At 39.2% G+C, this 23598-nt stretch overlaps 1 protein-coding gene across 1 annotated transcript in view; it reads right to left on the reverse strand.

Annotated features, from left to right (window-relative positions):
- Positions 1-3563: 3563 nt before the first annotated feature.
- Positions 3564-23598, reverse strand: part of tmtopsb (teleost multiple tissue opsin b) — a 52230-nt gene continuing 32195 nt past the window's right edge. The window contains exons 3-4 of the mRNA XM_031745048.2: positions 17505-17738; positions 3564-4569 (exon numbers count right to left, since the gene is read on the reverse strand). Of these exons, the coding sequence (XP_031600908.1) occupies positions 4273-4569; positions 17505-17738 (531 nt within the window). The 3' untranslated portion in view covers positions 3564-4272. The remainder of the gene's footprint in view (positions 4570-17504; positions 17739-23598) is intronic.

The raw sequence follows: 23598 nt of genomic DNA on the forward strand, positions 1-23598 counted from the left end.
CCTAGTGGTAGAGTTGGATGTCTCAAGACTGGTCTTGGTCTCGAGACCACTTTTACGTGGTCTTGGTCTTGTCTTGGTCTCAGATCCCTCGGTCTTGTCTTGGTCTCGCTGTCTCTGTCTTGCTGTCTCAGATCAACATAGTTGTCAACAGTAGTCAACAGTATCCATGACACACAAGGTAACGTTCGATAATGTGTCATGTGCAAAAGCATCAGCACTAAGAGCTGTGTTTAGAGAGTGCTTTGTAGTGAATCAGAAGAGTCGACTCCCATTGAGCGAGAGCCGGCTCCTCACTTAATTTCCTTTCGCTGCTCAGCTCTCACACAGTGGCTCAGCTATGCTCCAATCCCTCCATATTGTGGCCAATCACATGCGAGGATATAGGATAATATCATTATGTGAAAAACAGAGGGTGAGAGACGTGACAGTCAAGTGGAGCGTGCGTCTGTCCTCTCAGTAAGTGAGTGAGACAGTAAAAAGGGCTGTGCGAGTGCATCGCAAAAACACATAAATATGCCTGACACCCGTAAACGAAGCAGCATCTGGCTGCAATTTAAAGACTTTTTTGTCTCGGTCTCGTCTCGACTTTGTCTTGGTCTTGACTCGGTCTGTCTTGGTCTTGGTCTTGATACCCTCTGGTCTTGGTATTGTCTTGGTCTTGGTTTAGGTGGCCTTGACTGCAAGTCTACCTAGTGGTGACATGTATGAAACTAAAAATCCCTGATAAAAGTGTTTTCAATGTAATGTAACTGAAACTGTGTGAAGCCACACTTTATTCCTGCAGCACACCAACCTCCAAAAAATGAGATCAAGTAATCCACTATGAAAACTCTGTTATTGACTTTGTGCCTAAGTGTGTTTGCAGCCGTCAGCTCATTACATATTCATAGCCGTCATTTTGTAATATTCCATTCGAATGCTCCAAATACTGTTTGTTTCTCAAAGAGACGAAGACTATACAGAGTGGTAATCTGTTTTCCTCCCTGTAATAATGCCTGTGTTAATAATTCATGGATTAATCACCACATGTGAATATGAAGAAAGTAAACTGTGAGCTAAAGCTTCTCAGGAAAGAGACAAAAAAAAAAAACTTTGAATGAAGGAAAAAGACTGAGGCATCCCAATCTGTTTCGGACATTATTTAATTTATGTTACATAAGCAAAGGAAAGTACATTAGGAGACAACACAAAACCACACTGCCACCAAACAGAGAGACGCAGCAGTTTTAGAAACATCAGCAACTCAAAACACTGAAATACCTTACATGTCCCATGTAACATGGTAGAAAGTCCCTTTAATGGCTTTTGTAACAGTCCCAGCTCTGGTGACAGCTGGCTTATATGCAGCAAAATGTAAATAAAGATCTAATAAAAACCATCTCAGTACTAAATTGCATGAAATTACTCAACAAATCCTTAATACTCTGTATCAAATCCTCAAATAGCCTACTGGTTTGGAAATTGGGTCAGGAAAAATGCTTACCCTCCTTCAACCAAATTGAAGTTGGAAAAAAATCCTGCTACAGTATCTGCAAAGATAGCTGACAAAACATCAAAACCATCATCCAGGTAAGGAAATTCCAAAAAGTTGATTCTGCTTATCTGGACATAGCGCTTTCATTAGGAGAAACATTTCGTCACTCATCTAAGCGACTTCTTCAGTCTCAGCTGACTGCAGGTTTCCGCAACCTTATAAACAGTGCATGCGCATTATGAATGAAACAAGCACAACTGACAAGCAATGGGCCGTGATGTCAGTTCCTTGATCATAAATGATCAACAACCACTCCTCCCTGTCCAGGATGTGTATATCCTCATCACTGAAAGAGTGCCCATGGCCTGTAGATAGGCTAAGGAGTCTTGGTCTGATGAGTTAGCCCTTCTGTGTTGTGCATTTCACTTATCCACAGGTTGTCTGGTTTCCCCGATCATGGCACTCCTCCTGGCACTTAACAGCGTACACTATATTACTCTGTTTGTGTCGGGGAAAAGGATCCTTGGGGTGGACCAATTTTTGGCACAGCATGTTTTGGGGTTTGAAAGCCATGGAGACGCTGTGTTTATAGAAAATGCATCTCAGCTGTTTTGATACTTCTGACACATAATGGACCACTAAGGGTTTTTGCTTAAGCAGCAGCTGTCCTTATTCTCTCCTGGATTGTCCTGGATTTCACAAATGTCCAACTGGGATAATCACATTTACTCAGGGCCTTCTTGATATGATGTTCTTCTGCTTCCCTGGCTGTATCTGTGGGGCTGGTGTTCACTTTGTGTTGTAGCGTCCTGAGTATGCCCAGTTTGTGCTCCAGTTGATGATGAGAGTCGAACCTTAAATACTTAGTCGACCCCAAGGATCAGGTCCCCCAGCACAAACAGAGTAATATAGTGTACACTGTTAAGTGCCAGAAGGATTGCCATGATTTATACAACCTAAACAACCTCTGGCTAAGCAGATGGCAAAACACAGAAGAGCTAACTCGCCAGGCCGGCACTCTGCAGTCTATTCACACCTACAGGCCAGTGGACACTCTTTCATTGATGAGGATGTACACACCTGAACATTGAGGAACGCTGGTTTGAGCGCAGAGTCAAGGAGGTCATTTATGTGAAAAGGGAAAGACCATCTCTGAATAGAAGAGGGGGCCTAAGGGTACAGCTTTCCCCATCTTACAATGCTGTGATTGCAGCCATTCCCCAACTCTCTGTGAATGGGTCAGGGGTCATGACAGTTTGCATATTAATGATCAAGGAACTGACCTCACAGCCCATTTTTCCTTCAGTGTGCTAGTTTCAGTCATTATGCAAATGTACTGTTTGTAAGGTTGGGGAAACCTGCAGTCAGCTGAGACTGAAGAAGTCACTTGGATGAATGACAAAACGTTTCTCCCAATGAAAACGCTACGTCCAGATGAACAGAATGAACTTTTTGGGATTCCCCCTTTGCAAAAAACAAAACCAAACGAAACAAACAAACAAAAATAAAAACAGGGATAGAAATCATCACCAAACAATTTATGAAATCGCTGCCAGAGACCGCTGTGCTTCAGCAAAATGTTCCTGAATTGGTTCTGTTAGTTACATAACAAAAACACATCCATACAAGCAGAAAGCGTAACTTTTGTTCTGTGGATTTTTTCTTTTCTGGTTGTAATTGATTTAACGGCACATCTTCCTCTCCATTGGGTCATCTGAATCATTAAAGTGCAGTCGTGCTTATTTCCTTACCCATTACTGACATACTAGCAGTGCCCTAATAAACATGCTAATTCTTGGCTTGTAGCTAACACATTCCGCCACACACACATACACACATAAACACACACACAAAATTATACAGATCTGAATACACGCAAATAAAGGGTTTAATTTTTTAAAAAAAAATTCTGAAAAACTGTACCAAATACATCAGCAACACTTTAGCTCACCACATGTAGCATTTAAGCAGTACAGAAACATGTAATACTTGATTTATGGCACACTATAATGGTGGTGAATGCAATTAATTACATAAAGACACATCTACTTGCAACCACATTACAATGTGCTATAAACCATTTAGTAAATCTTTATATACAGCTAGTAACTGCTAAATAATGGGGGCTCAAATCAAAGTGTTGCCGATGTATCCATTCCAAATGCACTGTTGTTAAAACCAAGCATGAGTCTGTCCACAAAAACAATCATTATGTAAGCAGAGCCCCCCTCTCATCGTGATTAAACATTTAGTAAAAGCGAACATCCACTTTTTCTAAAACAGCAGGCTTTTTGTTTTGTAATCCGCCTCTCCACGTTGGCACTGCGTGGGCCATGTTCTGACCATACATCCTGACCATTTCTGCAAAATTAGGTAGAATTATCCGTCTTCCAGTGTGAAAGAAATACATGGTCCTTAATGTTAAACTTTAGGCAGAGGTAAGTGAGCTTTAATGCAACATTTGTGCTCTTGTGTACAATGGATGTGATTATGGCGGGTACATCCTAATGGCAGAAGTGTGTGGTTTTAACACAAAGCACCCTGTGCAGCCCTAATCTTCAAATCTTTCTTCTGATTTGTACACAGAGCCTCTATCCCTGTTTGCCGACCTCACACAGCAATGATAACCTGTTCTGGGATTAAAGCATCCCAGCTTGTATTTAAAACTCCCACTCCGGTCCCACTGCAATCGTTCTTTCCAGCTATTAAGAGGATTTGTTTCTTAATTGGAGACCTGTTCTCCCGCTCGTTTGCACCTTCTTGTTTCTCTGAGCATTCACCTCCTGTTGTCTCTGTTTTTATTCCCTATAGTGAGCCACCAGAATCAGTTTAGGTTTGAGGCTGACAGCAGCAGGAGTTTGGGAAACCACACAGTCTTGATTTGTTGGAGATTGAGCCACGTGATTGGCTCCCTGCGAGGACTCGTGAATGGAGTGGGGTGTGGGCAAGGCTGTGGATGGAGCCGCAGCAGACACCTGGGGTTCTTTCTCCTGGCGGTTGGAGCGGAACGTCTTAGTCACCCGAGAAAACGTCTTTAAGGTGGAGCTCTGCTCAGGGATGGAGCAGCTGAAGAATGCTGTGAAACACCTGTAAAACTACACAAAAACACACAGACACACACAGGATTAGCCACAGAGTGGTAACGAGTTTGTTAATGGCTGAAATTCTAGATTTGGGTGTTTGGTTAGGAGGTAAACGAGGTGATTGTGACTGCAGGTGACTGTTGACTTGATGAATATTAAGATCTGTGATCTGCTGAGAGACATAACAAGACTTGTTTCAGTAGTTTGCACTAAAATTTAAGAATAAATTAAGCTGCTTTAGACTGAATAGAACTGCGGTACATCTACACACTGCTTTGCAACCCAGCTCAACGCCAACTCACCCTTTCATGACTAAATAATTCAGTGTCACCTCTGTCACTGATGGTTGCTCTTTTGTGTTGAATACAGATTACTGAAGTTCAGAATAACCATCTTATTTTGACTTCCAGTAGTTAAAATCCTAATGCTTACTGTAATGACAAAGTACTATGAGTAGAAACAGAAACAGGTAAAGTGTTGACTGTAGCTACAGTATCAGTGAAAGTGTAGACTTAATAGTATTCTAGAAGTGATAATATGTAATTCTGTATGTAAGCAGTTCCCCAGACTTCTTGAAGGAGACTCAAAGCTCTTCTTTGCATGTTGGCCGCTTTTGTTTTGTTGTTCTTCTGTTCGCTGTCAAGGTGATCCCACAATACATCAATAACGTTAAGGTTTGGGCTCTGAGAAATGACTGACAGTGTTCCATTATGTTTGTGTGTGTTTTATCCTGCTGCACATCAGATGCTTTCCGCATGGTTTTTGCATGGTGCATGGTGCTTTTCTGCAATCATAATTTGAGGACTTTGGACAAGATATTGATGAGGAATTGAACCACATATCTGAATTCATCCATCCACAAGACCACATGCCACTGATCTTCAGTCCAGTTCTTCTGTAATTTGGCATACCTCAGCCTTTTCTCACTGCTTCCCTTCCTTAAGAATGCCTTTTTGACAGCCATCCTTCCACTGAGTCCATTTCTGATGAGGGTTCAGCAAACAACAGATGGATCGACTCAAAGGGCAGCTGTATCTCTCAGGCCCTGAGTCAGGTCTTTGCTGTATTTTTTTTCCCTTTTTCTTGAGGACGTGCTTTTCAGATACATTTATTTTGCTGTAAATAATGCTTTAGGATATCAGTACACAAAGCACACCATTCTGCGATATATCGTGTTTTCAGCTAAATCTCTTTGGGAATCCCCTTGTTGGATCAAAAGTGCTGTTTTATGCCTGTATGACTGTTACCTTTGGTATTTTTTTAGACAGACCACTAATAATGATGTGATTGAAGATCCTGAACTGAAAATGAGTGAAAAATCAGACAACATCCAAAGAAAAACTAGGAAAAGAAATTCAAAAAGGATGGAGAAGTTTTGCACAATACTGTAAATCCTGTACTTACTACTAGTAGTAATAGTATTTAACTGAAGTTTGCACTGAGTATAAAAAGTGAAACAGACAGCACAGCAGAAAGACTGGAAAAAATGGAGAAAAAAAAGTGATAGTAATTATTCAGCAATAACAGCAAACACTTATGACTAATGTCAATTACAGAAGACTGCAATGATACTGAGAATACTGATAAGGATAGATGTTTCTCTCCAGTATTCATAACTTGGTATATTTCAGATATTTGTTAACAGATCTGTATTAATGTAAGGAATAAGAGACAGCAACAAAATGACCAAGAGATCAGAACTGACTGGATGTTGCACAGATAGAAGTACCATATAATGATAATCAAAGTAAAGTCATTGAAAAATAAGAGGTTTGCATTTACACACTTTCAAGTTTTCTGTCTTCTGCATGTTTTGAGTCCGGCAGGCATCCCCTGGATAAACGTAGTGTACTTAGTATACTCCCCAGTTCCACATGTATACTTAAAGTCTACTACATTTCCCCAGGGTGCTGCAGATCAAACAAGCGTGCTGCATGAAACACGACACCTCGGCATGCAGTTTCCTCCAGCATTTTAGCACCCTTTGAAAATGTAGACACCCACTGATTGATATGACAAATGAGACCAGTTTGTAGTGCTTTTTAACTAAGACACTTGAGCAGTTGGCTGATAATTCCTCATATGAGCCAATTAATTTCTGTTACCCCGAGGAAATTATGCAGCTTTCAAAAGTAGCTCTGTGCTTTAAATCTGCTCGTGTCTCAAATCCCAGTGTGTTAATCAACTAGAGAGGTGTGCCTGGGGGAGAGAAAAAGAAATGTTGGTTTGAAAGTAAAACCCCAGAGAAAAAAGAAAAGGCTAGATGTAAGAAGTGGGAAGGAGAAATTGGGGAGGAATGGATAAACAGGAGGACGAGCTGACGTCAGGTGGGATTACAGCTGAGCTCAGACACAGATGGGGATCTTAAGACTGATGAGTGACCAAATCCTCACCTGCCACTCCAAACCTGTGGGAGTGATTAACACAAATGAACATGTGATACCACCTTGATGTGAAGTGTGGTCTTTAATGCAAGAGACTGGGGATGGTGGGTGGGAGCGATGATGTGAGGGTTTCACAGTTGGCGGTGTGTTTTTCATCTCCGATGGGCGTCTACAGCTATTCTTTGCAGTGCAGTGTCGAAAACAAAAGCCAGGCTCATCCAAGGGATTTACTTTATTTTTCAGAAGTATGAAATAACACCTGGCAGTATTAATAAACGTGTTCAATATCATCATTTCTATTGTGCAAAAGTTCTGATGGTATACAGCAAATAGGAGTTCAATCAGGGCGGTATAGCTACAGTATATTATGACCAAAGGTAAATAAATAGACAGTCCTTTTATTATTTCAAGACAAACTGGAAAATTTCCTAAACTTCTTTAGAGTTTTCTGTGCTGGAAAGGTGCTCACAAGAATAGAGCCCACATTTATGATTCCAAGAGGAAGTTATTTATTAACTTATTTCAGTCATGTATACTGTTAAAACTTCTGATGCTCATATTAATGTGGCCAGAATTTAAAATAATGAAGTAGAAATACAACCCCCCCAAAAAAAATCCTATAATTCAAAAATTGCTCTAAACACTTGGCTTCAGGCACTTTTTCCTGAAGAGATATGTGGGCCTCACATCACAGCCACTAGAAAACATTAGTGAATACTGGCAGTAGTAATACTAATCAATACAGTGCAACACTTAAAGGGAAGATTTTCTGCTGAATAAGTACTTTTAACAAGTTAGGTACAGTTGGCCAGTCATACATTTTATCTGTAGGTGTTTTTGCAGTGTTTTATTGCTCAGTGAATAGTTCTACACAAGAAAAAGAAATTACCTCCAACACACGACATTTGCAGCTAATGCTAAATATTTTGCAGCTCATTATAAAGGAAATACAATTTTACAATTCCTGAGCCAGGAAGCAGCGCTAAAAGGGGAAGACATCCATACAGAATGCAGCAAGATGCAGGCAGTTGTGAGGACACATAAAAGAATAAAATACACGTTGTACAATATCATGACAAGGTCCAATTTACCTTGGTAAACAGTGGAGGAAGTTTTTTTTTTTGTGATTGCCCTAATTAGAAAATGTTGTCTCCCCTAAACTATGACCATCATTGTGGATATTAAAAGCAATCTACAAAACGCTTGAAGAAACGGACCTGCTTGTGTGGTAGCCTGCTTACATGACGTTTGACCACATTAGTACTTACTTTATTTGATTTGGCTCAGCTTTGGTAACTCTGGTGAAATGGACTGCATCACAATGAGAGACTGAAAACATGGCTGTGTGGCCACTCCTCTGGAAACAGACACAAGTGATCAGTGCTGCATGTATCCAGTTGTTTCATATCTACCACGATTTCGCCTCTGCACTGCGGTCGGCTCCCTGAACTGTCTTTATGTGTAGTCTCTGTGTTTGTTCATCTCCTGTCTCTCCCCAGTCAGTCGAGCCTCCTTGTCAAGTCCGCGTCTCCATGCCTGTCTCCTGTTTCCTGTTTTATTTTGATAGTCCCTGTCCTGTGTGTGGTGTATTCTGCTTTGCTTCCTTTGTCTCTTTATGTCTAATTAGTCCCAGCTGTGTTTCCCTCCTCCCTCATTACTCCCTGGGTATTTAAGCCCTGTGCTTTCCTTTGCTCTTTGTTGTGTTGTACTGTCACAACTCCCGTGTGCTGTGTGTTTCCTCCATATTCCTAGTTATCCTCACTCCTAGTTTAAAGTTCCTAGTTTCCCAGTGTCATAGTTCACTCGTGAACCTTGCAAATGGACACAGATGGCCTATTGAAGTAAATTAAGTACATAATGTCAGATAAAAAATTAGCAACAGCCTTCAACCTAAATTTGTTAAAAAAAAATCAAAGATCTGTGTGCAAAGTTATATTCAGTTACATTATCATTAGCTATAGAACAAAGGAGGCTCCCTGAAGATTGTTTCTAATGTAACTGAAATAAGACTGAAGTCCATTGTATTTTTGTTCATTATATGATAAGTTCAGAGTGAGGTAAGGTGGATAAATATTGAATTTTTGATGCGTTCGTCTGGAAAGACGATTATAAGAAGAGCGTGGGGCTGCTTTTGTTTGGTGAGTCTGCAACAGAAGACAGTAAAGCTCTTTGTTTGTAATGTAAGAAGTGTTTGTTTGTTTTTTATTCTAATTGTGGGCTGAGTACTTTTATGCGCTTGACACAATTAACTAACCACAGTGTGGCAACTAAATCAGCAATATTAAGATTTCTTCTTAACTAAAAGCACATGTGCTTTTAGCATCAAATCAAGTCAAAATCATGTCTGTTTAAAAAAAGAAATTGGTTAAATATACTGCTGCTTTAATGTGATCAACTGAATATTGTAGCTAATGAAGATGAGGCTTTTTTTGGAAGTGTTTGATTTCAGGGCATGAGAAGTGAAACCACAATGTAATACCAATAAAAAGAGAATTTCAAACACATAATGAAACATCACGTCACACATGGAATGTCCTAAGAGAAATAAATCCAATTTCACTAATATGTCTCAGTTTTTCATTTTACTCTGGTGTGGTATAGCCATTTACAAGAAGTAAAGGTGGACGTAGCCTCGAGGCAGGTCTGTCTATCATTTGACTGATAATAGCTAGTGCGTGAGAAACAGCGTCCTCTCTTAGTCAGAGCTGACCATCGCTTGTGACTAAGGTGGTGAAGGCTGAAATACTGAGAGCTTCAAAAACAAGATGGTTGCCAATGACGATAGCTTAATACATCACTCTACGGATCTTTATCAACATTCTCAGTAATCCTGTAATGTCAAATGGTTCATGAGTCATGTCCCATTCTGTCCAGTGTTTTGCAGCACAAAATTTCTTAGTGGAGAATTCAGGGGAGAGTCCAAACATACACCATCCTCTCCAAAATAAACAAGTTACCAAGCAACTGGTCTCTTTGGGATGGAGCTGGCCTTGGGCTCCACATTTGTAGTTCAACTAGGGGCGTCAATTACATTACAACATCATAATTTCTCATTTTATAGCATTTGGCACTGGAGTAAAAAGCATTTTTTCTTACATATGGTGAATTTGAATTATAAGGAAGAATAGAATATAAGTATTCAAGTCTAAATTCCTATACATTGTACTTAATTTCAATAAAAAAAAACATATACAGCGGGTAGGAAATATGCACTTGCTTAGATGAAATGTAACAGAAATATAAAAGAGTGTTAAGCACCCAACGTGTAAAAAGTAAATGAATAAGATGCTCATTACGCTGTCTGTATAAGCAGGCTCACAATGCAGGAACTCCAGCAACACTTAAAGGGAAGAGGAACAACTCTATTGACTGACCGGCTTGACTGGCTTGTGGCCTTCATCAGGGTCCGGGTTGTGAATCTGCACAGCGCTTAAAGTCTTCAACTCGCCTCAACACATTGCTGCCATAGTTATGGGCTGGGAGGAACTGAAGACTGAAAGCGCCACACAGTGCGGCCTCCCGCGTGGCCTCCCGAGAGCTTATCTGCAGTCCTGAAAGTTCAGTTAGTTGCTTAATCATCACATACAAACCCTAAAAACTTTACCGTCGTAATAAGTCAGCCATCAAAGACGGTTTAAATGTCTCACGAGCTCAAAAGTGACAACTTCAGCACCTGAACGACAGGCAGAGGCAGAGGCAGATAAAAGCAGACGGAGGCAGATAAAAGACTGTTTGCGTTAACATATGAGAAGAAGGAAAAAAAGGAAAAGGTCACCACGGCACTGTGTTGCTCCCTGATAGTAACATGCTAATCAAAATCAAAGCCACGCTACCTTTGCAAGATTAAAAAGAACTTCATCCTTTACTCCTCCTGCCCGTCACCTTTCTCTTTCCCACCTTTCCTTCATCTTAATGTCTTGTATACTTTTCCAACTTCTACTATATTTCTGACATTTCTTCTTCATTGCCAGTCTAACAAATTTTCATTTCATTCCTTCTTTCTTAAAAAAAGTTTCTTCATTTTCTCCCCTCTTTTAACATCCATCCTCCAGCCTTTACATCCAGCTTCCTCATCACAGTTATTTCTCCTGTCCTCCCCTCCTCACACCTTGGATTTTTTTCTGTTTTTATCCTTTTTACCTGCTTTCTTTTACTCTTTCATCCTTAAACTAACCTTGCATATTTTTTCTTTTTCCTGGTCAAGTTTTGCTTTTTCCTCAACCCAGTCAACACGTTTGAATAGCTCATATTCCTCTCTTTTTTTTCTTATGATTCATCGAGATGTCACAAGGTATTAAAAAGCAATAATTCTGCTCAGCTCTGGAGGTCACCGCTCATGAAAATGTAACACAGGGCATCTGAATCCTGTCAAAAACCATCCTGCCGTGACAGATTAACACATTAAAAAAAACACCTTGGGTCACTATACAAAGTACCATCGGAAAACATCAAACGATAGCTGAAGTTTAAAAATGCATATATCACAGATGACAGGATATGACGGAAAGAAAATTGTGCAAGAATACAAATGGATGAGAGATGTTGCAGTTGATCTTGATGTAATTTCGCTGTTATTCTGAGCTTGTTGTTTGAGAAAAAAGGAGTAAAAGCAGTTTTAAAACTTAAATTACTGTGAGAAACTACTGAGTGGTTGTTGGGACTGTCATCACTCCTCCTGCTCAGCACTTTATTAGAAGGTTCCACTCTTGAAAAGAATTTGGCAAGAACAGCGTGAATCCAAAGACACAACTGGCTTTGTGTCAGCAGTTCGCACTCTTCCTGGTGTTGCTGTGAAGGTGTGAGGAAAGTTTTCTTGGCAGAATTTGTGCCCCTTAACACCAGTGATTTGAATACCACAACGTGAATGTCACTGCTGATTATACACAGCCCTTAATGGGCATGAATGTACAACTTTCTGGCTTGCTGCAGCATAATAATGGCTAAATAACAAGTAACTGGCTTCTCTAGTCACCCAGACAGTTCGCACTCCCAAGATGTATGCTGAGATTTTGTCAAAGCCACGGGCATAAAGATATGTATAACATCAGGTGTTGTAAACGCTTGTCATCCATACTTCCTGCTATATGCCATTTTCCTTGGGAAACAATCCAGGTAGTAAAAATGAATAAAGTGGGGAAATGAGTGCACCTGAAAGGTGGGAACAGCCAATCTTTCAGTTAAGTCTCTCTCCATTAGTGGTTTGCACATCCATTTATTTTGTTTTTCCAGAACTGAATGCATTGTGTCTTCTCACACCGCACTGTACTTTGGTTTAAACAGAACTGAATAAATAAACTTTTTTTCTCTTTTTTGAGTTACAGCGAGGCTGGAGCCTATCCAGGCTGTCTGTCGCCGCCTCTTAAGATCCAAAACAGAAAAATAGTCCACGAAAAGGCCGTGGGTGGCAACAGGTGGTTTGTTTCAGAACACACTTCTGACTTGATTCTTTGAAAATATATGGTGTTTATTTCGTGGTAAAATATAAAGAAAAATCAACCCAATAATTTCTAATAAGTTTAACATAAACAAAAGTTAACTTAATTTGATTCTACTTCAAAAAGTGGTCAAATCATTTTAAGCCCTCTCATCATTTTAAACATTTGACAAACAAACAAAAAAAACCCAAACATTTCCACCACACCCCCTAGCGTGCTCTTAATCCCTTATTTAATGGGAGGGTCCAAAAGTTACCAGACTAATCACGTTTCCAAAACATTTCCAAAAGTAAACTAAGATTAAAACTAGGATATTCTTACTGTATTAAAAAAAACAAAAATGGATACAAATTATGATTCATAAAAATGTAACAAAAAAAGCCACAAGATTGTTCTAGAGTAAGAAGAAGAAGAAGAAGAAAAGTAAAGCAGAGAGAGCAAAAACACCCTTAATGCAAGTTTTGAGTTTTGACACTGCATGGTTTTTCCACTAGAGGGCGCTCTGCTCAGATCGGCTGGTTGTTGCAGAATCTGCAAGCGTAAATGACTAATTCATAACTTGCTGTGAGAATTATAAACAAGATTATTTTAAGCTTCATTGTCATTAGTTTTGTGAGGATGAGTGTGTGTCTGAAAGCAAATAAATAAATCATTAAAAAAAAAACAAAACTTGATATTGTCTGGTATCAGTCAGTTCGCAGATCTGAACTCAGTACTGAGGCAAGAGTACTGACCACCGCATCACTTATCTGTTTTTTCCCTTACTCAGTAAGGCGGGGAGGTGAATCCCAGGTGGACTCTTAGATGTCAAATGCCCAGCAACCACCTGACATGACCTCCTCAGGAGAGATTGTCAGGAGAGAAGTCTGACTGGAATGGTACACCTGTCAAACTACAATGCAGGTGTCCTAAGATGAACTCAGAAAGGACATGAACCTCCCCTCAAGAACAAGAAGGGCAAAAACTCACTTGCTCTTGATTTCCAGTATGAATACGAATGAATGAATATGAATGCAGTGGATAAATCTGCAGAAATTATGCAATGCAATGCAATCATGTCTACATGGGGCAGGAGCTCAATGCAATCTTTCTAATTCCTTGTAGAGGTAAAAAAAAGAAAAAAAAGAGAGAGAGAGATTTTACCCAGTATCATTGTTTAGATGAACTTTTGACAACTCTGATAAGGTTAACTGACATAACAGGGAAAACCATAGAAACCATCATTTTTTCTCACTGTAAAAAAAATAACTGTGTAAAGCCATCCTCTGTGTGCTGATCTGATTTGTTTGCAGTCATTAAACTAATCTGCTAATGACTGCTTTAAAGATTTATCTACAGTGAAATTGCTAAAAAGCACCTTGAAGTTTGATCTGCTGTCATTTAGGAACAGCAGTAACATCAACTAGATTTTCCATCGTCCGTAAATGTCACTGATGTGTATCACAACTGAACAGGGGGGGCGAGGTGGGGCTGTTTTATGACTTTGACACCGTCAGATCTGTCTTTGTCTGTGCTGCGTCTTCATGTGTGTTCTAGCTGAATATGTAAAGAAAGAGACAGCAGAGGGTGAGAGGACATCTGCTCGCTTTCTCCACAAGTGTAAATCCTATATTTCTTTAGTCACTGGATTTTTGCATAGAAACCTTTTGATACTCTGACAATGGCATGTTCTATTTTTTTTTTCCAAGCAGCGTATTAATGGACAGAGCATCAATCCTTACTGTTTGCAAATACACATATCACTGTAAATTACTGCATTTCACCTGCTTTGGTACTAATGAAAGTGAGAACAGGTGCACTGGAGAGGCAACAAACAGGCAACTCCCAAAAAGTGAGTTTCTAAAGAACAGTGTAACAACCCTTTTGGGTTATAGCACCACTAGGGGGGGTTGCCCTACTATTGTAGTAGTTGTGGGAGTCTCCTAGTGGGTGTGTGTTGTTAGCGGCATCCATTTTCATGCTGCTCATGTTCCTTCTCTCTAAGAAACCTTACCGTTGTAACGGCCTGGCGCCTGCGACTACCGATCCCGCACATGTATGTACGGACAGAGTGGAGCCGTGGAGACCTGGCTTGTATGGTGTATTGTTGCTGACACCAAATAAAGGTCTGTTATTGGATTTAACCGACTGGCTTCGGGTATTTCAGCTAACCTCCACACCTCATGCCTGCTGGACCGGCTAGCCGCTCCCGCCTCGCCAGACTGCTGTTACAACAGCACGAGAGGCCTCCCAGTGGTGTCCGCTGTGTTCACAAATAAGAGCAAGTTCACAACTGGGTACAGGCATGAATGAGTGGAGATGCCATGGCACACAATATGATGCCTGCAACATTATCTGTGAAGAGAATGTGGCACCAGTGGCAAACCTGCTTTTTCCAGTGTCTTTAATGCCAGTCGAATAGCACAGTGCTGGGCTGTGAGTGCTACACTGTACTATACTATAAATACATTTGAATTGAATTGAAGTGTTCCCTTAAATTTTCTTAAAGAGTGAAGGGAAAAAAATACATAAATTGAAGGGAAAACTGGCTAAATTAGCTTTGCATTGCAAAACTTTCTAGCCTTCATACTTTACTTACCCTACCTATAAAGCATTTCGTAACTTTCTAATGTAGCTGTGAGCAGATATGATGGCATTTGAATGATAATGATTATGCAGTATTGCTACCGAAGTAGTTAACACTGATGTCTCACAGCAAGAAATTTATTGGGTCAAACCTCCAGGTTTGTATAGGCTTATATGTTCTCCTTGCATTTGCTCCAGGTAGTACAGCTTGCGCCCACCAGCTCAATTGCAGCCCTTGTATAAGTGGGTAAGAAAATGGATGGATGTCCATAAGATCACAAGGAGCTAATTTGGGCAGTTAATGTAAAGTGTTTCCTCCTAAAGATGACAAAAAAGCATGGTAACAAATACCTTTTTTTGGCAAAAATGAGATGTAAGAGCATTTTGTCCAATTTAAATGCAGTACTGTTTTGTTCTCTAACAGATCATTATGAGCCTTTGGTAGGGACAGTGGCTGATATTGAGAATATTAACATGAAAATATTTAACTTTTATTGTTGCCTCTGGTTGAGAAGTTTGTGGAATTAATTGGAGTCAGTGCTGATACAAATGGCTTCTGGCAACGCTCAGTTAAATCAGCAAATGCACTGAACAATCAGCTGCTATGTAATTTTTTTTTTTTTTTATTTAGCTGAAAAAAATATCAAGGAGAGAGAAAAAGTTTGATAATAGATTCTTTTGCCTTGAAGATGGAGCGAGTGATGTTTTGTTCATATAAAGCCACAATTCTAAAGCCTGCATATGGCAGTTCAAAGATGTGTTTCTGGGAATGTCAGTGGAAGATGCAAACAAAGATGACGCTGCCTTGATGGTCGGCATGTAGAATGCAAAACTGAGAAAATGCAGAGGACAATGTACCAGACAACAGTTGAAGTGAAATGCATGTCCTTGACAACTGTGCAACAAAACAACAACAACAAATCGACAATTGACTGCACTCCTAGAAAAGTTGCAAAGAAGCATTAACAGTGCAGTAAACCTCAAACAACCAGCAGTGAGTAACTGAAATATGAAGTTGAACCAGTCTTAATAACTACACCCAGTCAGCCATCAAGACAAGCTGAACTGTCTCTAATTTTAAGCATTATTTAAGCTATCCCAATAAAAAACATCCACCCTCCATCTGTCATCCATATTTTATGAAAACCCATAAATTTACAGTATGATTTTTGGAGAAGGTCAGAAGGATATAGTGTTCTTTACATGCCTTTTATTATGTTTGTACTGTGTGTTTCTTTCTAAGATTTCATTGATTTTAAAGTCGTCCCTGTCAAACAAAGCACCTCTCTGTTCTTGTTCTCATGCTGCGTAGTGCTCATGCATGGAAAATGTCTGCAAACCCTCAGATTGTGGTATATGTGCATTGTTAAGTGAATGCAAGACACTTAACTGGTTGGATTTGGAGGCTGCAGCTGTCTCTGGAACCAGCTGGTAGTGATAATGTTTTCCCCTACTACTCACCAACGTTGCTTCTGGAATGACCCAAAGGGATGCTCCTCAGGGACATTGTGAGTGGAGTTAATTACATCATCAAGTATAATATCAGATTAAACTTGCTAACCAGACTAGAAGAAGACTCAATCTCACTGTTTAAAAAGGTTCTTTCTCCATTTATTACCCTTTAAATGTTAAATTTATACATCTTTTTCACTCTGTGTAAATGACATTAAGACAGTGCTGTGAAAAAGTGTTTGCCCCTTTCTTGATTTCTTGGTTTATTTCCATATTTGTCCTACTTAATGTTTTCCAATCAAACGGACTGCATTTTGTATTTACTCGGGTTATCTTTGTCTAACATTAAATTTCAGTTTATCTGAAAAATTTAAGTGGGCAAAAACTGAAAAAAATTAACAAATCAGACAGTTGCACTGAAGAAGACTTAGAGGTGCTCCAATCACAGCTGTAGAAGTAAGGGTAAAAGTTTTGGGAACACCTACATTTTATGGTTCCAGCTTTTAAATGTGTAAATTATCTCCTCTGCCTTTCACTAATTTTGATAGATCTAGAAGTTTGCGCTGTTGGTTGAACCAAGCAAACATTGAAAAGGTATCATTTTGAGCTCAGAGTAGACTCAATGAAACCATGTGTGCCATCAATCAGAGCTGTGAAATCACAATTTAGTTTAGATATAGCTTCCAGGTCTGAAAAGAGTCTCTGTAAACAGGTCAAATGTTGAATTTTTCATTTTGTCACAGAAAAACTGCTTTGGGTTGGGTTTAATTATAGGTAGGAAGAAAGTGCCACACCACATCCATTTGAGTAGTTACCAGCTTTTATGTCTGCATAAATTAGGTACCATAAACTGTGTGCTTACATCTCCAACATGTCAGCACTAACTAATCCAAACACATTCTAAGTTTGCATGTTCGTCTTTTGCCCTCGAAAGATGTAGACAATCTTAAATTAATTATAATGGATCTACAGTTATATAAAAGACATGCTGCTTTTTCTACTGTAACCATGTTTTAGAATAAAACTGAAGAGATGTTGAGAGAGAGTGATGTTTGCAAAAAAAATAAAATAAACTTCAAGTCATTAAGACAAATAAAGAGCGGTAACGCACCTGTTTGTTCATGAATATGTAGATAAAGGGATTGATGACAGTGGACAATTTGGCCAGCAGTGACGGCATGATGGTCGCCTCTGGTGTCAAAAGATCATGCGGGCCGAAGGTTGCAAGCAGAGCTGCCACACCATAGGGCAGCCAGCAGACCAGGTAGCACACCACCATTGTGACAACCATCACCAGCACCCGCTGTTCTCGGCGACGGGTCACCACTGAACTCACGCTGCGGACCTGACAAAGAGGAAAAGACACTTTACTGATCTACTGTCATGACTCAAAAAAAAAAAAAAAAACCAGACAAGAAAACACTGGTGCTGCAATTACAGCAACTTGTTGCGTGGAAGATGTTCATATCTGATAATATAATAGAAGAGGTGCTGACATGCACAAACATGGAGGCACGAAGAGTAGCCACAGACAGGGGGAAAGAGTGGAAAAATGTAATCAAACATAAGCTCCTGGCCTTCATGAGTGAGAAGAACTGGGATCTACTACTTGGTGTGTTTTTTGGGAGTCCTCTGCATAACCCATTGTACAAGGTCACTATGTCAATTCAAAGATTTGAACATATTCGCCGTTTCTTGCACTCTGATGACAAGAGGACCAGAGCCTACCGACTGAAAACAAACCACATGGCAGCTTTCTGCTACATATGGGGTCTGTTCCTGGTCAACTGCAGGCAGAAATTCATCCTCAGTGATTGTGTTACAGTGGATGAACAACTTGTGCCTTTCAGAGGGAAGACCCAACTTCTGCAGTATATGCCGAGCAAGGATACAAAAGTGATACAAAAAACTGCAATTTCTTAAAATTAATGAAAAAATAAATAAAAATGCAAAGGGCCTCATGTCACAAACATGTTTTATGAGGAATACCTCAAATATGAAAATATTACAACTCTTGGTTTTAAAGATTTTGAAGAATAACAACAGAGTTTATAGCAAAATGCACTGATTTTATTTGGGGTCATTTTTGACCCCACTCGTGGAATTGTGTAGGTATTGGTAGGTTGTGCATCCAAGGGTTAAACCAGAATGCAAACATTAGTTTTCAAAAACCAAAACACCCGATGCACAAGAGACTGAAACACAGATGATTTGAGATTTTTTTTAAAGACTAAAACCAAAGGATCATGAGCAAAGAGACAAATTGTGGTTGTGCTAATAACCTCTAACAGAAATAGGCCATAAATGCAGGCAGCAGCATGATGAACATCAAATAATTCAATCAATTGGCAGGAGCCACAGAGGCCTAGAGCACTAAAAGCAATATTCTTTTAGCAACAACAGAGACCAATCTATATGGTTTAATAAGCTGGAAATCATAAATAAATAATTTCTATCATACATAAAAGAAGATGAGATTTTACTCAGGTGAGGACAGAAAAAGGAGAAAACATCATAAAAAGTTACTTTTGTCTTTTTTCCCCATTTAATTTTCATCAAATTGAATTTTCAAGGTGGGTTTACAAACTCACAAGCGAAGAAAGAAGACGTCCTAGCGTTACTAAATTTATTTTCTGTTCCAAGATCATAAAACTAAAACGCACTGTGCCCACATGTTTTGTTATGCATTTACAGAGAAAAAAAGTGTAACAACTTGAAAACTCGACATAAGGGAGCAAAGGTGTCAGGAGTTAATTGGGAGGTTGTAAAGGACCACACAGAGATTCTATTCTGGTTCAGTCGTATGTTAGGATCTTGACAGTTGACTAGTTTCTCATTTTACCAGCTAGCAGGGGGGAAACTCTTAAGCTGAAGGAGTAACAGTAAGATGTTGTAACACTGCCCCCTAAAAGGAGGCTCCAAGCATGACTCTTCCACCTCTTTGAATCCCTGCTGCTCTAACTGAAACCTGGAATACGAAGCACTCGTGCTCATTTATGAAGCTGAATGACAACTGACCATCTGACTAACAGCCAGAAAGAAGAATTATGATAGATTGATTCATGTATTGGACAGAAACCCTGCAATAACAGTTGAATTGAATTTCTGCAAAGTATCAGTGGCTGGAGCCACAAAGGCTGGACTGACCTTCTTCTGCCAACATAAATATTGCATTCAAAACCTCCTAAATGTCCATAAATAAAGCAAAATGATTTAAAAGTCAGAAGTGACAGGGGCAGAGAGATGGAATGGATTTATGGATATGCAGATGCAGCATTGTGGTTGGTGCTGATTTTTGGATAACGGCTTAGAAGAGGAGATGTAACTAGGACTGATTTTGCCGACTCTCTCCCACAGGGATATGAAAACTGTAACAAATAAAAATTTTATTTTTGCACGACTACTCATTTTTCAAATAACATGTAGTATGAATCCTTGAATGTGCAAGGATGGGTCACTAATTTCCATGGGTCATTTAGTGACCCATGGAAAAGAAGCTGATTTGTCACTGTCGCAGTGGTCGCAGAGCTCGTCCTCATCTTTGGTGCATCCAGATGGCGATAAAACAACAGTAACATGGAGTCAGTCTGCTATCAGTCAGATTGAATTGTCACAAGTTGGCAATTACATGCAATCTTTTTATGACAATAAGGTGAATTAACTATGAGAAATTGGTGAAAGCCGTAAATCTGTTGCTGCCTCCATACACTGAAATTCACAATAACTACTTACACTTAATTTAAGCCTGAACATTAAATCTATGTCTTTCTGGCTTTGATTTGAAATCTTCTAGCAGTGCAATAATTGCTGCAGGATGATGAATTTAACAGTAAAATCAGACAGGTGTTCAAACAGCTTGCCTTTATACAGGAATATAACCAGAACCAGTTGGCAAACAGCTGAGTTGAGTCCTCTATAGCAAAGAGATGTGTTTCTGACAAGTTGTACTCATTAGCACAGCCTGACATGTTGCAATCTGTCTCTGTTTATAAATTAGATGGCAATTATTTGCAATTCTTCACCAATTTGTTCGAGAGTGATTGCAATCGAGTCAGACAGAGTGCTTGGAGACAGGTTGCCTCCTCGTCTTCAAGCACTGCCGTGCATTCAAAAGTGGTTACCCAGCATGTTGCACGGCAATCAGTCGTCGAATGTGAAACAAATTCAATGAACATATTTTTTATCTCTAGTGTGACTGTGCCACTAATCAATAAGAATTTCATTTAATCTAATGAATAATTAAGTGTTCATATTCTTCTCAGTATCTAGATTTATACTTATTTTGTTGATGAAACCTTTTTTAAAAAAACAGGTTGGGCTTTCTTGTATTAGTGAGTTTATAATGTTATCAGTTAGTGTTAGTGAACGCTTTAGTCACTGGGATTAAATCATAACTGAAGCATTGTCTGTGCTATTAAATGTTAAACGGACAAACATTAAATACTGGTCTCTTGTGGCATGTAATTAATTTAAACCTGGACATCATCCAAGATGTCAAATATTTCCAGGTTTAAACCTGCACTTGGCATGCACTGGTTTGTATTACAGACAGCAAATATGTACTTGTGTTTAGGCGCTTGTGCTCGTTTCCATTATGTGTCAACTGTCGAAATTTCAAGTGAAAAATGATCATTTGGTGAACAAAATCACGTCTTCCACATTACTCTCAGCAAACTGTAGCCTCTCAATCCATGTGACAGCTGCTGTGTCAGCTGGACGTGGAGGATGTTTGAAGATTATTTCAAGCCTCTACCCCCTGAAGCACATTTTTAAGGCAGAGTGTGCTAGAAAAACTAAGATATGTTTGGACATGTGACAGCATCAGGTCAGACATAGCGCACACAGTGTCACACGATCAAGGACATGCTCCATCACGTTGTTGGGTTGAGTTTGCATACAAGCAGAATGTGTGAGCATCTCTAGCTTCTCTTTGGAAATGATGAATCTGAACTAACTTATAGTTCTTATGTAGAATGATAAGTAAAACATGGGCATCAATGGCTCCTGGGTAACTCATATCAATGTACACAGCAGTGGACAGAAGCTCAAGACTTTCCCTGATGACTTTCTGCGGCAATCAAAATCTCATCAGTACTAAGCTGAACAAACATTTGCCATATTTCATGCCTGAGAGATCTAAAGCATGTCCTATAGACCTCATCTGGTTTGAAAGAAGAGTACATCTGGATCTTCTCTGTAATTAAATATTGTCTAATGTTATCAATATAAATGATTTTTAAAATCCTTTCGAGTTAGTTTGAACTAGTCTAAAAGTAAAAAGTGTTTGTACTGTGGTACAAAGGGCAAAATTGCAATTCAGTCCTTCTGGTCATTTGTCCCAGACAAAAGCAATTCAACAAGCAGTCTATGCATCCGTAATTCCTGAATGGATAGAAAGTCCAGACCTTACTGTCCATTATACTGATGGAGCTGAAGGATGAATGAGATTAAATGTGTACAGTTGTATGCAGAGCAGAAGGTTCAGTGTGCATCCTGAATCTTAAGTCTGCAACTCTTCACAAGGAGGAGATAAGAAGTTCTTGTCAGCCCATAAAACTGCAACTCTAGGCAGCACAATGTTCTCATCGTTTCCTAATCAAATAGATCAGTTTTTATGGACATCAACTTCATTTTATAAAATCACCTAAGAGATGACAGCACGGGGATAGAAAAAAGTAATATTAAGCAATGACTAAGCTTTGCGTAAACCAGAGGGACAGATGCAGAAAGGAGTGGAGTAGTCAGATTGCCAGATAAGTAAAACTGTCTAGAGGCTAAATGTACAGCTCTGACTGTGATAAAGCATTCTTCTTAGTTTTTATATTTAGGATAATCAAACAAATTAGACAAAGATAACCTGGGTAAATACAAAATAAAGTTTTAAATGATGATTTAATTTATTAAGGAAAAAAAAGCTATCCAAACCTACCTGGTCCTATGTAGAAAAGTAATTGCCCTTTAACCCTAAAAACTGGCTCTGCTACCCTTGGCAACAAGAACTGCAATCAAGAAATTTGCATTAACTGACAATGAGTTTTTTGACTAATATACCCCAAAACTTTCATTTTGGTTTTTTTGAGCCATTCAGCGGTGTCCTGCTGCCAAACCCAAGCACTCTCGAGCCTCAGGACATAACCTGATGACCAGACATTATTCAGCCCCAGACCATCATACTACCACCACCATGTTTGGTATGATTTTCTTTTTATGAAACACTGTTAGTTTAATTTTTTTGTTTAATTTCTGTAACAGATCAGACTTTTGTCTCATCAGTCCAGAGGATATTTTCTGTGGGTCTTTCTGTTCTTCTTGGTTAACGGTGGCTTTCACCTTGGATCTCTCCCATGGATGCCATTTTTTGCTCAGTCCCTTTCTTATTGTTGAATCATGAACTCTGACCTTAACTGAGGCAGCTGATGACTGCAGTTCTGTAGATGTTATTCTGTTGCTCATTTAACTGCATTTTGTATTTACTCGGGTTACTGAGTAAATACACAGTGCTATACAATGTCATGTGTCCTGCTTTGACAACTCCAAGCTTGGTTCAGTGGACAGGCTATTCAATGTGCTGGGACATGGTTAGGCCATACAACAATAAAACCCATACAACATTTAATATTTACTGATTTTCTGCAGCAGTCACATTAAACGTTTCCCATATTCTGAATAAAATGTATCTCACATTTAGACCTATTATTACAAAAATTTCAACTTAAAGGGATCAACTTCAAGGGGAGGTATTAGACTTAAATTATTTGCTGTAATTGCATTGGTGGATGCTTAAATTAAACATAGATTAAAGATGGTTTAAAGAGGTTTAAGCAGGGATGGATACACTCTCAAAAAATAAGGTCAGCATGTGAGCCAAAAGCTTAGGCTTCGTGTTCTAACCTAAATGCTTTAATTTAATAATTTAATTCTTAAAACATTAACTCAGTTTTTTGCTATAGAACTGGAGACAAATAAATGAATTGAATTGAAAAGGAGTGCAGACTTGTTCCCCTTTTTAGAAAGACAAAAATATATTTAATGGTGTAGCCACCATTTAAAGTGTATGACTTTTTTAATGTTGATAAAGTTTAAAAATATTTCTTTTCAAACTTTGGCAACTGTTTAATACATCTCATAAGCTGAAGGTTACATTAAGAAAGCTCTTTTTAAAGTCCTAATCGTAATTATACAGAGTCAAAAAGGCAACCCATAGT

This window comes from Oreochromis aureus, linkage group 9 (genome assembly GCF_013358895.1).
Source record: "Oreochromis aureus strain Israel breed Guangdong linkage group 9, ZZ_aureus, whole genome shotgun sequence".
Taxonomy (NCBI): domain Eukaryota; kingdom Metazoa; phylum Chordata; class Actinopteri; order Cichliformes; family Cichlidae; genus Oreochromis; species Oreochromis aureus.